Below are 14,077 nucleotides of genomic sequence, written 5' to 3'. Positions count from 1 at the left end.
GAACTTGGTCAAAGTGGTACCCCGGTTTGCGTGTTAGAAAACCTGCCCAACAATGCTGGGAAGATAGCAAAGGTGGCAGGGTTTTCATCCTTTGTTCAGATGTCCTCTGATAGTCAGAGATTCGACTTAGAAGGCGAGAGGCTCTACAAGAGGTTGGAGGAGGGGAAGGGTGGCATTCTACGGGGCTTTCCAGGTTCCGCCGGAGTTGCGGGATGGATATCAGATTGTATAGAGTGACTAGGCGTTTGGTTATATACGAGCACTAAGTGGATTACTGCAGAAAGCCTTTTAAATTCTCTTGCTAATACATGCGTTGTCAATACTACCGACCTAAGGTAGGTAAGGTAGATACCTACCCACGCTTATCTTCTAGAAAATGCTTTTCAGTCACTGTTTTCAGTCAAGTCGATCAACTACACAATCTTTCTCTTCCCTCCCGCTACCGGGACAGCAACCCGCCGCACAGTCAGTGGCCGACAGACAGCTGCGCTTGGAGGGGGAACTCGGACTGCATTGTTCTACTGTCTCTCTCGCTTGTCCACATGCGCACTGAACTGATGGGACTACCCCGATTCGGTACCTCCAGCGGCTTTAAAGATCGGAGTGGTAAATGTCCAGACATGCGAAGAGCTATGCTTCATGATCATTCTGCCTGAGAGCCTGAAAATACGAGCTCGATGTACCGAAGTACCTATATCTTTTACCGACCGTTTTATTTTCGATTTTTATTTTCTGTCGGCGCTTATATGTTCATGTTCATTGAAAGACTGAGGGGTGTGAATGTAGAAGATAAGGAGAGAAATATTCCTCAGTTTTTGGCAGTATGTCTTCCGAAATCAGCGTTGGATTTCCCTGGAAATGACAGTCCAGATGTTCAATGTGGAAGTGTACACTCTCCAGCAGGGGAGCTTGGGCCATTACATTACCTGACATTTGATTTCTTTTTCAATTGAACCACCAGCTGGAAAGAAAAAAGAGGGGAAGTGGGTGTCGAAAGCTTGGGCGTGCTCCGTCTATTGTGCGCTTTCTGTCGCCTCTTGTTGCTCCGGCGAGGACCCCCACCACCCTGCCGCTGGATAATCTTTTCCAAGCAAACGCCGCCATTTGTAACTCCTCCACTTTTCAAGAAATCTCAGCTAGATGGTCGACAAAGGAGGTCGTCATCAGGTACGTGTCAGTTACTACCAAAATGCCAGCACATCAAATTCTGTCGAATACGATCTTCAATTAAACTTCGTTGCCCCCTTCTCAACATCCATACCGGCGCTTTGAGGCCTCATCTACTTTTGCCTGCGCCCACAATTCTTTCGCCTTGACCGCAGCTTCCTACGAAAAGATTTCACATTACGTCAACAAGTCAGCTCGAGCTTATCAGCGCAGCCATGATGCAGTCATTGCTGCTCCTGACAAGCACCACTATCGTACTGGATAACATCCTCGACCACCTCGAGCTACCCGATGCCCAGGCCATTCGTGTCACCTGCAAGCCCATGAACGACTACGTCAACTCCTACCTCGGCAACCGAGCCTGTAGAACGTTTACAGCCGTAGGTTTGAAGCACGCCATCGGCCTCATCCGACTCGCCGAAGTGGTCCAGCATACACCTGAAGCTCAAGGCTCGCCTGATAGTAAGGTCTGCCAATACGCCGAACCCTTGCTGGGTGGCGTGCGCGAACCCCGGCACAACTGCGATCCACCCATGGTCTAGAAGCCGCTCGGAGATTGATGAGTATCGCCGATATGGTTGGATCGTTTGGATGCCGAACTGGCAACTCTGTTGCGTTTAGCACCCGCTCCACACGGGGATGGCGATTTTGAAGATCATTATCGTCGGCTTTTGCATCCCACAGTGGATGAGGCCAAGAGCGATGTGTTGCAAACTCAGCTGCCGTGGCTCGTTCGCTAGGTATTCTAGAGGAAGGATAGTTTCCTCCCTGCTGAACCTGAGATGCTAGATACATAGCGACGTCTTAGGTAGCTTCAGCGGTGCATAATGGGTGAGAAATGCACCAATAAGTGCCGTGCCAGATCTGAAACTGGCACAGGGTCGCACATAGAGGATAACATTTGTGAAATATCTGATGTGCTGGTCAGTGGAGTATAGGAACATGCGAATGGTCATTCTTTCTGAGTTGATGTAAAACATTAGGTCGTCAATTATCAGCTTCACAGAATCCAAATATTCTTCACTCCCGTCTCGTCGACTAGGACCCTCATATCATCTTTCCCCAGCCCCTGGAAACGGAACGTTCCAATGCGCTTATACTCATTTTCAACGCCCACACCCCCTTCTAGCATCAGCCCGGTCCCAGAATTATACGTCACCTTTGGCTTCCTCCATGACACTTCAGATCCAGAAGCCGAATCATCCACCATCACCAACTGCCCATGCTCGTCCGTTTCATGCGCCGATAGCACGAGCAAATACACCTCCCTCCCCTCCCCCAAGACGACATCCGGGAAAAAGTCAAATCTCTTCACCACTGCCACATCCACCACTGATACCCGAACTCCTAGTGTCTTTTGATCCCAGCACCCCCTCACCGTCACCCCCCTGACCGCAAGCTTCTTACCAACCAACTCAGGCTGGTGATCCCTCTTCGGCTCCACCCCTCTAGCCGCCAACTCCGGGCTGCCCTCCACATCACCAAGACACTTCACCTCAAACCTAACCTCCCCCCCGTCATGGTGCCTAACCCAGTACCAAGTCCCCGCCAGCCGAAGCCTCGATTGGAGGGAAATCTCCCCTATAGTTGACGCCCACGACCAACTGGGGTGTATCCCTTGCAACCCAGGCAATCTCGTCTCCTCCCTCAACCTCGGGTTAACCACCCTCCATGCTAACTGAAGATACAAATTCTTGCTCCACAAACCAGCGGCGTACTCCTCCTCTTGGTGGTCGTTCTCATCCCAAGAGCCCTTTTCCCTTAGCCCGTCCCGCACAACCTTTGCGACGCCCCATATGGCTTGGAGGCGGTCGGAGATGTAGTTTGTTAGTTCGCAGCGGGTGTAATTCCTGACAGAATCTATCCAGAAGGTTTCGAGGGAGTCATCTGCTGTTCCGGCTCTGATAAGAGAGGGCTGATTAGCGGGGGTTGATCGCATGAGGAGGAGGCGCTCTCGCCAGTGGCGTTCGGTGGCGGAGATGGTGTCGATTTGTCGGGGGAGGCCTTGGGGGAGGGACTCGGAAGCGGAGAGGGTCGCGCAGTCCCAGAGGAGTTGATGGGTGGAGAAGTGGAGGATTCGAGGAGCGAGCATGCGCTCTGAGAAAAGGGGGGTTAGTTTCGTTGGGATGAATGAGAAGGTATGGACGGGGGAAAGGGGCGTACCTTGGAAGACCCAGCCTCTGGTGTAGAGGATTTTGTCGAGTAGCTCGTGACGCCAGTAGTCTTTTGGGAGGATGTACCACTCCCCCGCTATCCCACGCCCACCCTCGATCTTGACAGGTTCATGCAACACCCTCTGTCTGGGGTTCTTTTCGTACGACCTGAAGAGCCCCTGGCTTCCATCCTTGGAGTCAGCGCCGGCAAGGTTGAGGAAGCTATTCCTATACACAAGATGCATCAGCTGCCCTTCTGTCTTGAAATCCCCAGGCGCCTTCTCGCCATCCCACTGGACGATACAGAGCGAGTCGATCCAGATGTACTTGATCCCGAGGGCCCTGGTCACGGTGATGGCGTCTTGGAAGGTCTTGGTGAGCTTGTCCCAGTTCACGCCAACGGACGGGTCGGTGAGTTGGGCATAGTTGGCCTGGATTAGCTTGATGATTTCGATCCTGCCCCAACAATGTGACAGCGTGGTGTAGCGTTCCTTCATGGAGGGGCTGGTGGTGATGATGTGGATTTTGGATGGGTTGGATACGTCGATCAGGCGAGTCGGGAGCCACGAGGAAGAGGTGGAGGATTGAATGGCTTGGCATCTTTCGTGGGAGGTGGAGCATTCGTGTATCCAGGATTGGATCTGGGGAAGAGATCCAGAGGGGGTTATGTTTGTGGTCTTGGGGAGGGTGGTTGCTGGTGTGATTGTGTCTGTGAACCGGTCAACGAGGAGTCTTGATGGATGATGGTGGGGACATGCCTTTCTGGAGGAGATAGAATGCCACTGAACCCTTAAAATGTCCCGTGGAATGGCTGGTTTCCCCGTGATTTTCCGCCTGCGGGCCCGAAAGATGATTGTCGCTTTGACGGAAGGTTATGAGCATGCACTTTTGGTCTTCTCTTGTAGCCGATAACCACCTGATAGTCCATCGATATGCGCAGTCCACATCGACATTCTTGCCAAGGTGGGAGCAAACAGTACATTTCTCCAGTTCTGGGTCCTTATCGACGTCCCTGTAATCCTTTCTGTGAAGTCCCCATCGGCGTCTGGATGCGAAAATTGTCTGTTGGCAAAATTTGCAAAGCATTGCGTCCCTTACCCAAAGATGTGTATGCTCAGTGGAAGAAGTGGAAGCGATGGATGGGGTGGGATGAGAATGTGAAAACGGTTGCCTAAGGTAAGGTAAGCTAACAGAAGCTGATTGGCGGTCAGTACCAAAGCGGGGGAAAGGGGGTGGTTGTGGGGGCCAAGAGAGGTAGACTTGTGTCGCCTCAAGAATCTAGCATGTTCCTGGATTCCCAGTGTAACGAAAGACGTGTTATCTCAGTTTCATTTTCTTATCATAGATTTGAAACGGTACGGATATTGCATTTCTTGGAAGCTTGTGAAAGCATCAGGCACGTCCGTGTTACTCTCTTACTCCTTCTCACATTCCCACTCAGACACAAACTCATTATACCGTTCCTTGACGTAGTTGTAGAAGTCAGGATGAAAGCATCTCACATAGTACCGAGTGCCCATCGTTTCAACTGCCAACAGGCCCCCTGCAGCGCCAATTACCTCGTCAACAACTTCAAAGTCTTCAGAATCGAGTAGGTCTTCAAATCCATGACTTCCACATCTGTCACTTTCGTCCAGAAGCCTCATCTTAAGACTCTCAAATTCAACACCGGAAAACTTGAGGCCTTTCTCTGCGTTGCCCACAATTCGGATGGCATGCAACGCCAGCGTTGCCCTGGCCCTCATCTCTCTTGGCGACGTCTTGTCCAGTAACCGACTTCGTATCTGCGCATCTATCAACCGGTCAAACATCTCCACGACGCTCTTCGGGAACCTGTCACTTTTGGCCATCGCCGCATCAAGGGTCTCGGCCTGGTGGATTGTCTCCAGCAGAAGCAAGGCCATGCTGGGGTTGCCGTAAGACAGCTGGACCAACTTGACCACGAAGTCGACGGCCTCTCTTGAGGGTTCTTCCGTGGTACTACCGGATATCAAGCGTCTGCCAAGGCAGGATAAGGGAGGGTATTCATCTTGGTGAGATCTGAAGGGAGGTTGGAGCGGCCAGAATCGTCCGTGTTCGAGCTGGAGGTTGTGGATGATCAAGGACTTCATGCTGGGCTCGGGGGCATTGCTGATATCGAATGTCACGGGAAATGGGTTGCTGGTGAGTTCTGGGGGAGAATGTGATCTGTGGCAGGGGTTAGTGACGGGGGTATGCGCGAGTGAATGCACATCGATGTGACGGAGCTGAAGGTATCTCACTCATTCCCACAAGCATATCCAGCCTCTTTGCACTTCTGGCAGATCCAAAAGGGCCCTCCAGTGCTATCGTGGTCCAAATTACATTCCCACCACGTTATCAGACCAGGTCGACCTTCATGCTGTTCTTCATCGTGATCGTACTCATTCTCGAGAGAAACGTCGCAAATTGGTTTCTGAGTAGAGAGTTGAAAAGGAGTACGAGAGGTGAGGAGGACTCTGACGCCAATGCCACGAAGTTGCTCCAGTCGTTCTTCCACTTCGAGATATTCTTTCCTGATAGGCCACAGACAGTCGAGGTCGTCCACCACAAGCCAGACGTCTGAGAGTCGGAAGAGCTTGAATCTGATACTGTTGAGAAGTGCTGTACCGTCGATCTGAGTCTGAGGGGAAGGAGGTGGAGAAAGATCGCTGTTGACACCAATCTTGGCATCTATTTGTCTCTCAATCTCCGCCAAGAATTGAACGCCGAATGGAATGGCGTTTTGTTCCTGGTGAACCGCTGCGCTGGCATCACGAACAGTGAGGGGCTTGAGAAATACTGACGAGACAAGAGGCGGCTTTTGATGGTTATGATGGGCTTGGGCATTCTGTCGGAGACGGTTTACTGCCAGTGCGGCGAACGAAGTCTTGCCGGATCCTGGGCCACCTACCAGCCTCAGAAGGCGAGAAGGAACGCTCTTGACCCAGCGATCATACTCCAAGCTGTCAAAAATGTAGTCAAAAAACCATGGTGCCGGCGGTCCCAGGCAGTCGGCAGGATTGGACGAGATGATAACCCCGTCAACAACTTGTGAAGGTGAAGACATTCTATAAGATAATGAGTGTACGGATAGCAAATGGTGTGATGGACCTGTGCGAAAGTGGGGTGGATATCACCAGCATCAAATGTTGTTCTTGGCCATCGAGGGGGAGTTGGAAAGAATGGCTTCATGCAGCTTCCTGCGTCTAAAATCTGACACCGGATAGAATAAGAGTGCCAAGGTGAGGCTGGCCGCCGCTTTCCAATGAACATATAGCACACAAGGTGCACCTGCCCAAATAAGGGATCAAGGTAACATTGAATACGCTAATGCATGGTACCGATCCACTCAGCCCCCATAGGCCCTCACGCCTTGGCGCGGTTTCATTGAGCTAGGCAGGAACCTGCTATCTGCAGCAAAACGGTAGCTGGTCAGCGGTACCTGCCAAATAGGTCCTGGGAAATTGGAGGGGTGTTTGGGGGCTAAAAGCTGACTGATCATAAGCGATTGGCTGATTTTTACGACTCCGAGAACCGCATGTTTTCTTTGGAGGTTGCCTTGCACTATTTTCGTGTTCGCGGCTCTGCAGGATGCGCCTAGGAGGGACGGGAGGGGAGCAATAGGGATGGGATTTAAGCAAAAGGGACGGGCCTCCCTCGTTGTCACGATGTGGGCAGCGACTGTGAAGGACTTTTATTTGCGTCTGTTACACGACCATGACGTTCGTTCCCAGATTGCTCCTCTGGAGCAGCTTCGTTCTTTCAGGCATTTTTGACTCTGTCAATGCCAGGCCAGGACCGCGTCCGAGTCTACTCAATCGACGTGCGGCAAACGATACGGGCAGACCATGTGGTGCGCTCTTCGATATTATTGAGGAGGACCTCAAGCTACGTGAGGGATTTCCCCAGTTATTTATGTTGACGAAACTGACGCCATCACAGAGTTCTTCCCCGTATTCAACGCCTCTGACGTCTACTCTTGTTTAACCGCCGTCCCCTTCCTCAAAGACGTTGGACTCCGCTTTATCGAGTACTACAACACCACCCTGCAGTTCCAAAGCACTTTGGCCTACCTCGAGTCTCCTCCTGCCGAGTATCAACAACCAGCAGTCGACGTGGTTGCCGAACTTGGGAGAGTCAAGCAGAAGGTCCTCGATGATCAGTACATCAGACAATTGGATTTCGAATACGACATCCACTCCATCGTCCACGCCATCCACGACGACCATGTCAATCTCTACATTGGCATCACCGCCGCTTTCAGCTTTGCAAGCCCCTTCGACTTCGTCTCTGCCTCTCTGGATGGGAAAGCACTACCAAGAATTTACCTGAAGGATGATATTGTGAAAGCACGGAACAACGGCTGGGCGGAAGAGCCGTCTCCAGTGGCGACCATCAATGGTGTTGATGCCACTGAATTCCTTGCCCAGTTCTCCAGCCGGAACGCGTTTGGCTATCTCGAAAGTCATGCCGATTGGAACGACATGTTTGAGCACCCCACCAACGATATCCAGGGCTTCTACGGCACTCTGGGCGGTCAACTCCTGTTCTATCCAGGCAATGGACTTGACGACACTTTTAACGTGAAGCTAGAGGATGGAACCGAATGGAACGACAACTGGCTCGCTCTCCTGAATCAAATCCATAGCCCTGGACCTCTCGAGACTGCTGGGGACTTTTACAACTATTTCGTCCTCGGCTTAGCGCCGCCAGTGGAAGTCATCGAGGACTCATCGGATTCCGGTCTCGTCTTTGACTTTGAAGGAGAGGATGGCTTGCAACTTATCGAGATCAAGATCGATACGGACTGGTTAGAAGAGAGTGACGAGGCATTCCCAAAGCCCGAAGTTGCGCAGCCGTTTCTCACTATTTCTGGCGGTGGAGTAGTCACCGGCTACTTCCAGGATGACGTTGGAATTCTTTCCATCCCGACCTTCGAGCAGTTCCCCGAAGAGGCCAAGAATTTTAGCAACACAGTCCAGGAGTTCATCACCAAGGCGGAGGACAGGAACGTGAAAAAGATCATCATCGATCTCCAACAGAACCGAGGTGGATCCCCCAACCTTGCCTTCGACACATTCCGTCGTTTCTTCCCCCAGGAGCCTGATTCCCTGCCGTGGACCTGGGCTGGCAGTCGCAGACGAAGCCATCCTCTGGGTGATTTGGTGGGAGATACCATTACCGAGTGGTGGAAAGGGTTGGATCCCGAAGACGATGTGCAACTGTTTGATCAGTGGGATGAGGCAGCCAACGAGTTTGTCGTCGCCACCAAAATCAACCCTCTCACAAACACTACGTATGACAACTGGGCCCAGTACAGTCCTGGATCGGCCAGCTACCGCAAGGATACGTTCTCAAAGGTCGAGAGGCTGAACCTCTCCGACGATCAAGTTCTTTACTCGGCATTCAGCATCGAGACGGTGGAAGACGACCCGTACGGCTATGGCGGCAATCCTGTCACCACCAAGCAGGCGTGGAAGCCCGAAGACATCGTCATTCTCACTGATGGCCTCTGTTCGTCCACCTGCTCCCTCTTTGTTGGGTTTATGACCCAAGCGGGTGTACGTACCATCGTCGCTGGTGGCCGTCCCGAGACGGGTCCGATGCAAGCTGTCTCTGGAAGCCGTGGCACACGTGCTTACTCCAACCATATTCTCGACTGGATGTTCCAGTTCACCGGCCAACTCCTCCCGGACAACTCGTCACTCCCAAACATTCCCATCGACTACGAAACAAGAGACACCGGGCTCTGGATTCACCACGCCGGGCTTAACCTCCGCGACGAGATCCTCAAGTCTGACTGGGAGAAGGATCCCAACGCCGAGCACGTCCCGAGGCAGTTCCAGTACGAGGCCGCCCACTGTCGCATTTTCTACACTGTCCGCAACATCTACAACATGACACAGCTGTGGAGCGATGTCGCCAAAGCTGCCTGGACAGACCCCGGTCTTTGCGTCGACGACTCGACGGGATACGCCAAATTGCCCAACCAGCCTGCTCCTGTCCCAGCTCCCACCCGGCCCACCGCTCAAGACGCCCAAATAGTCATCAACACCACGACTACCCGAGGCGGCCCCGGCCAAGACCCCGACGGTGTTCCCATCTTCAACGAAGGCGACATTGTAGCCGGCTTCGCCGTCAAAAGAGCCGGCCTCGAGCCATGCGGAGCAGGTGACAAGTGCCCAAGCAACTCCATGTGTGAGCCTATCAAGGTCGTCTGCGCCAACGGGGAGAGGCCCAAGGCGACCGAGGCAAAGTACTGCCTTCCTCTTTGCAAGCCGGCAGTGGACACCTGCGCACATTTTGCTAGTGATGTCAAGATTAACGGTGCGTTGAGGTGCGATCTGAGGTATGAGGCTGTGACCAAGAGCAGGAAGCATGATTTTGTGGGGTTGTGTGCGCCGAGGGAGGGGATCAAGCCGCAGAATTTGTGTCCGGGGAGGCTGACGGCTTGAGGGGAGGTGTGAAAGCTTTGAGAGTCCTTTTCTTGGTTTAAATGGGAATAATGTATTGTAGCTATGAGAGGGGATTTGAGTTTAAGGAAGAGAGGTTGTATACTAATAGGGAAACATTGATCGCTCCGGAGAACTAGCTAATAGTCTCCGCATATGTATTATCTATTATATTCGGCCTACAATAAATGTCTATGAACTATGTCCAAGTCCCGTGGTGTACACGCTTCCCAGAGACTTATCCAGGCGGTTGCAATGTGCATTACATCGCCAGCAAGGCGGCCACCATGGCGCCAACCACGCCGACCACTGGTCTGGTAGATCCTCCGGTAGGGATTGGCTTCTGGGTTGGCACGGGCGCAGTCCCGTTGGAGAAGATGGAAGTAGTCGTCTCAATCACCACCAAAGTCGACTCAGAAGTGGGGGCCGTGGTGATTGTCTCGATGGTTGTCAACCCGGTGCTCGTGTTCGGGATCACTGTATCAGTAACAGTGACAGGGTCACTGGTTGATGATGTCTCGGCGGCCGAGGTCGACGTCTGGGGCACTGGAACAGAGGTTGACGAGGGCGGGATCACAGTCGAGGTAGTTGTCGTCTTCGGCAGCAAGCTGTACCAAGAAGGGGGAACCGCATACTCGGCCTCGGGACAACGGCAAGCCCCGTCAGGCGGCAACTGTCCACCTTGGTTGTAGCCGTAGAAGCAGTTCTGGCTCCGGATCTCACAGCGGTAGCGGGGAACTGTGTTGTAGTAGGTCTCGAGATCGGGGAGGGCGCCGTCCTTGCAGTTGCAGATGAAGCAGTAGGTGTTGGAGTTGAAGGGGTTGTCGACGCCGCCGTTGTTGGACACGCAGGCGTTCTCGCCTTCGACGACGCCTCCTCTTGACTTGCACAGGGCCTCACAGGTGTTGATCTGGCCGGGGCAGACGGTGTTGCCTGTGAGATGTTAGCATCTGATTGAACAAGAATCGGGTAGGGCTGGAACGAACTGAAAGATACACTTCTGCCGGGCTGGGTGCGGCGGGGTGGCGTGAGACACGTCCATCCTTCCTGTTGCAGCGCTCTATCCCACCCAGGAACACTCGTGTCAACACCCGATGTTGCTGAGCACACACCAACCAAACCGAACACGAGGGCCGCGATGCCCGCCGCTGATGAGAATGAGCGCATTTTTTGGTAATGAGTGAAGGGGTGATCAAATGAATGACTGGTGATCAAAAGAGTGACAGATGGTGGGAGAGAAAACTTGCGTGTCTGACCATACTGGGCGCGCATGTCCTTAAAAACACCTTTCAAGGCATGTTGCGTAGGGGCTATTGGTTGAACGGTTCGAGGCTATTGACAAAAGCTCCCTATAATCACACCCTGCTAAAATGAGTACAACGTCGTTGACTCCACTATCAGGCCGTGTGCGCGGGCCGTGGCGACGCTTTAGTTTTACTGGCGAATCATCGTGATAGTTTCAATGTCAAGGATTAAATCCGTGCCGCAAGATTCCACTCTTTTTCGACGACACATGCAAGGCACGCAGGACATTCGCATAGGGGGACGCAGTAGGTTCGCTATGTGACACTGTGCATTTATTTGCCTACAACGGCGGTGGCCAGGTAGGTAGGTAGGTAGACCGCTGCTGTCTTCGTCCCACAGGGGGTCATGACCTGCCTCGACATGGTCGAACTACATAAACTTCATGGCGTGCATGCCATATCTTTTGGCATCAGTGATGACTCCTTGGCAAGATGGGATCTGGGGGAGGTCGTCGGTTTGATTGCTACAAGCTGAAGGACCTGGATCACGGCATCGTCCTCATACTGAATGGTGGGACTCATGCTGTGGAGGTCGAGATGAGGGCAGAGAAATAAGTAGAATTGATCTGCTAGATAACAAAGGAAAAGAAAGCATGAAATAAGGTAAAAATTCAACCAACATATATCCGGAGATCTAACAAGAAACACTAGAATAAACGCAATATATCCAGGACGAGTGCCGAGCCCTCCTAACCCAATATCTCTGAATGAAGCTATCGTCAGACGTAAGTTGCATTAGGGTAGTAGCCGTAGGCCGAGGTCTTTGCCACTCACACCAGGGCTGTGGTTGGAATTTTATTTAGGTAGGTAGAGTCGCACCTTTATATATGCCGATCATGCATTGTTTGACTAATCAGAGCACCTGATGGAGTCACATGGCTTAGCCAAAGACTCACTAAAATCCGCATCAGTCTAGTCCTATTGCTAACATGAGTGCTACAAGCATCTCCGTGACCAATCCAACTCGTCTTTACCTCCCTACCCAAGTTCCATTCCAAGCAGATCAAAACTCAGCTACTGCCTTTCTGACGTCCTCATCCCTGATAGCCTTTTGGACCACTGGAATCTCTGGAATTTGCCCAGAGTCGAGAACCTGACTGTCTAAGCCGAGATCATACAGCTGCAGCGGGCTATACTTGATCTTTCCTGTGGACTCCAAGAAACGTTCATACGAGTCCTTGCCGAGGGCTTTAGCCAAGTTAACCAGTTGGAGGACAGGAGGCGGCATCTGGGAGGTCGTGGTCTCAACTGGTCCAAGCTGGAGTGCCGCCGTTGTATCCGCGTCCCACATCACCCAGGCCAGGCATCGGTAGTTCTGGATACAAACGAAATCCTCGTAGATCCCTGGGGCGCGAAAGAACCTTGGCTGTGACAGGGTCATCCGGGTGTTGTTTCGATCTTCAACCTGGATTGGGAACTGGCTTGCGTAGGCTGACCATGCGGCATTGGGTCCGAGAGGGTCCGTCCACTTGGGCACATTCCATTTGATGTCGTCGGAATGATCTTGACCTTGGACTTGCGAAAGGTTAGAATGGCCGTCATGGTTAAATGGAACATCAGTAAACCGTAGTCTTTGTTGCCTGGAACCGTAGTGCTTATCGTACTATGCAAGGGACCAAGATGGTTAGCCGGCAACTATCTTGGGACTGATACCACAATAAATACTTACGAAGCGTCGATAGAAGGCCTGGCTGATCTGATATCTGAAAAGCCATCTGAGTGCTTTGGTGCGCGTGTCGTGAGTGAGCCGACGCAGGCCTTGGCATTCCATGAAATCGAGTGCGCAGAGAAGCTCCTCGACTTCCCAACGATGCAGTTTGTGAAAGGCTCTGTCTGTGATATCCTTGGAAAAAACAGCATGTAGAAAGAACAGCAATTCTGCTCGAACGAATGCCCTTTCTAACCTGGCGACCTCGGTTTGGGAGAGGGGCCGTCGATGGCTTCCAACGGCAGTGCTCAGGGTCCTCAATTTCTCTTCGTAAACACGTTTGTCGAAGTACCGGTACTTGGGTTTCAACATCGGTGCGAGCCACGCAGGTTCCTCAACTCGGATCCATCTTTCGGCTTTATCGGCAAGTCGTCGTTGGATCCGCAAGACAAATCGAACAAATCTTGCCGCGAGCTCCTCAACACGGCAGAGGTCAAACAAAATCCGCGGTGTGGTAATCGAAAGAAGGTCTTGCTCCTCATCGAGGATCTGCATGGCCAACTTAGTGTCCTGACTTGTAGGATGTTCGAGCTGACAATGCCTAGCCATGTCGCACAGGCGGACGAAAATCAAGGCCACTTTAAGACCTTCTGTGGTGAACTTTCTCCTGGCCCGCCGGGCCAGGTATGTAGAAATGTAGTCATTTAGAAATCTCTGTGTCCGATAGAGAGTTAGGACATCATCCATGGCGCATTTATCAATGATATTGTCCATGACCAATGACACTCCCATCAACGACAAAAGATTCAGGTGATGGGCCATCTGGACGGTGACGTAAATCTAATGACAATCAGCAAACATTATTGACAGAGGGGGGATGTGTCCAAACAACTTAGACAGATGACATGAGGTGAAGTGTCTGTTCAAGTTTCTGATTTGTGCAGCTCCTTTTCCGTCTTCGCCGTTGATTGCTGGAACTGCAGGTAGGTATTTGACACCAGTGTCGTAGAGACTCGTAAGACTCGGAAAGAGCCCCAGCAAGGGAGATGCCGAGGGAGAAGACCAGAAAAAAGAGGATGGAAAAAATGGGGGGAAAGAAGAGGGAGAGGAGGAAGGAGAGAGCAGGGAGAACAGGAGGGAAATGACCGTCTCGAGGTGGATCAGGCTACTGGCAGGGCAGGATAGTCTTGCTCTACGGTTCACTTTTGGCTCCCAGCAGCCAATTCACTCGCGATACAGAACTAGGTTTTCAAGACCGCGTGTCCTTCCAAGGTGGGTCTGGAGCAGATCAAGGGCAGGATAGTATCGGAGCAGGATTAGAAGAAAAGATGCCAGGTGAATTGAGGAACTTCA

At 52.1% G+C, this 14,077-nt stretch overlaps 5 protein-coding genes across 5 annotated transcripts; 2 read left to right on the top strand and 3 right to left on the bottom strand.

Moving 5' to 3' along the window:
- Positions 1 to 1,382: 1,382 nt before the first annotated feature.
- QC764_0098300 (uncharacterized protein) lies at positions 1,383 to 1,709 on the top strand (the record flags this gene model as incomplete). The annotated part of the gene is made up of 1 exon (XM_062941042.1): positions 1,383 to 1,709. One exon carries the CDS (start codon positions 1,383 to 1,385, stop codon positions 1,707 to 1,709), a length of 327 nt encoding a protein of 108 aa, XP_062798032.1.
- A 377-nt stretch (positions 1,710 to 2,086) lies between these two features.
- Positions 2,087 to 6,493, bottom strand: QC764_0098290 (uncharacterized protein). Its single transcript, XM_062941041.1, has 4 exons — positions 5,582 to 6,493; positions 4,750 to 5,507; positions 3,331 to 4,029; positions 2,087 to 3,264 (listed from the first exon to the last, which is right to left on the bottom strand). The coding sequence occupies exons 1-4, from the start codon at positions 6,385 to 6,387 to the stop codon at positions 2,168 to 2,170; spliced, it is 3,360 nt and encodes a 1,119-aa protein (XP_062798031.1). The 5' UTR covers positions 6,388 to 6,493; the 3' UTR covers positions 2,087 to 2,167.
- Positions 6,494 to 6,878: 385 nt separating this feature from the next.
- On the top strand, positions 6,879 to 9,964 carry QC764_608250 (uncharacterized protein). The gene is made up of 2 exons (XM_062949313.1): positions 6,879 to 7,212; positions 7,263 to 9,964. The coding sequence occupies exons 1-2, from the start codon at positions 7,038 to 7,040 to the stop codon at positions 9,773 to 9,775; spliced, it is 2,688 nt and encodes an 895-aa protein (XP_062798030.1). The 5' UTR covers positions 6,879 to 7,037; the 3' UTR covers positions 9,776 to 9,964.
- QC764_608240 (uncharacterized protein) lies at positions 9,901 to 11,044 on the bottom strand (the record flags this gene model as incomplete). Its single annotated transcript, XM_062949312.1, has 2 exons — positions 9,901 to 10,705; positions 10,759 to 11,044. The coding sequence occupies 2 exons, from the start codon at positions 11,042 to 11,044 to the stop codon at positions 10,035 to 10,037; spliced, it is 957 nt and encodes a 318-aa protein (XP_062798029.1). The 3' UTR covers positions 9,901 to 10,034.
- A 1,035-nt stretch (positions 11,045 to 12,079) lies between these two features.
- QC764_0098260 (uncharacterized protein) lies at positions 12,080 to 13,461 on the bottom strand (the record flags this gene model as incomplete). Its single annotated transcript, XM_062941040.1, has 2 exons — positions 12,746 to 13,461; positions 12,080 to 12,679 (listed from the first exon to the last, which is right to left on the bottom strand). The coding sequence occupies exons 1-2, from the start codon at positions 13,331 to 13,333 to the stop codon at positions 12,080 to 12,082; spliced, it is 1,188 nt and encodes a 395-aa protein (XP_062798028.1). The 5' UTR covers positions 13,334 to 13,461.
- Positions 13,462 to 14,077: the final 616 nt, after the last annotated feature.

This window comes from Podospora pseudoanserina, chromosome 6 (assembly GCF_035222485.1).
Source record: "Podospora pseudoanserina strain CBS 124.78 chromosome 6, whole genome shotgun sequence".
NCBI lineage: Eukaryota > Fungi > Ascomycota > Sordariomycetes > Sordariales > Podosporaceae > Podospora > Podospora pseudoanserina.
The sequence above is the reverse complement of the archived record's forward strand: the minus strand, read 5'-3'. Positions and strand labels throughout refer to the sequence as shown.

Coding starts and splice junctions, on each gene's coding strand:
- QC764_0098290 (XM_062941041.1), bottom strand. CDS start 6,387: ATGTCTTCACCTTCACAAGTTGTTGACGGGGTTATCATCTCGTCCAAT. Junction 5,508..5,581: donor GGATATGCTTGTGGGAATGA/GTGAGATACCTT, acceptor CCCCTGCCACAG/ATCACATTCTCCCCCAGAAC. Junction 3,265..3,330: donor CAGAGGCTGGGTCTTCCAAG/GTACGCCCCTTT, acceptor CCCTTTTCTCAG/AGCGCATGCTCGCTCCTCGA.
- QC764_608250 (XM_062949313.1), top strand. CDS start 7,038: ATGACGTTCGTTCCCAGATTGCTCCTCTGGAGCAGCTTCGTTCTTTCA. Junction 7,213..7,262: donor TGAGGAGGACCTCAAGCTAC/GTGAGGGATTTC, acceptor ACGCCATCACAG/AGTTCTTCCCCGTATTCAAC.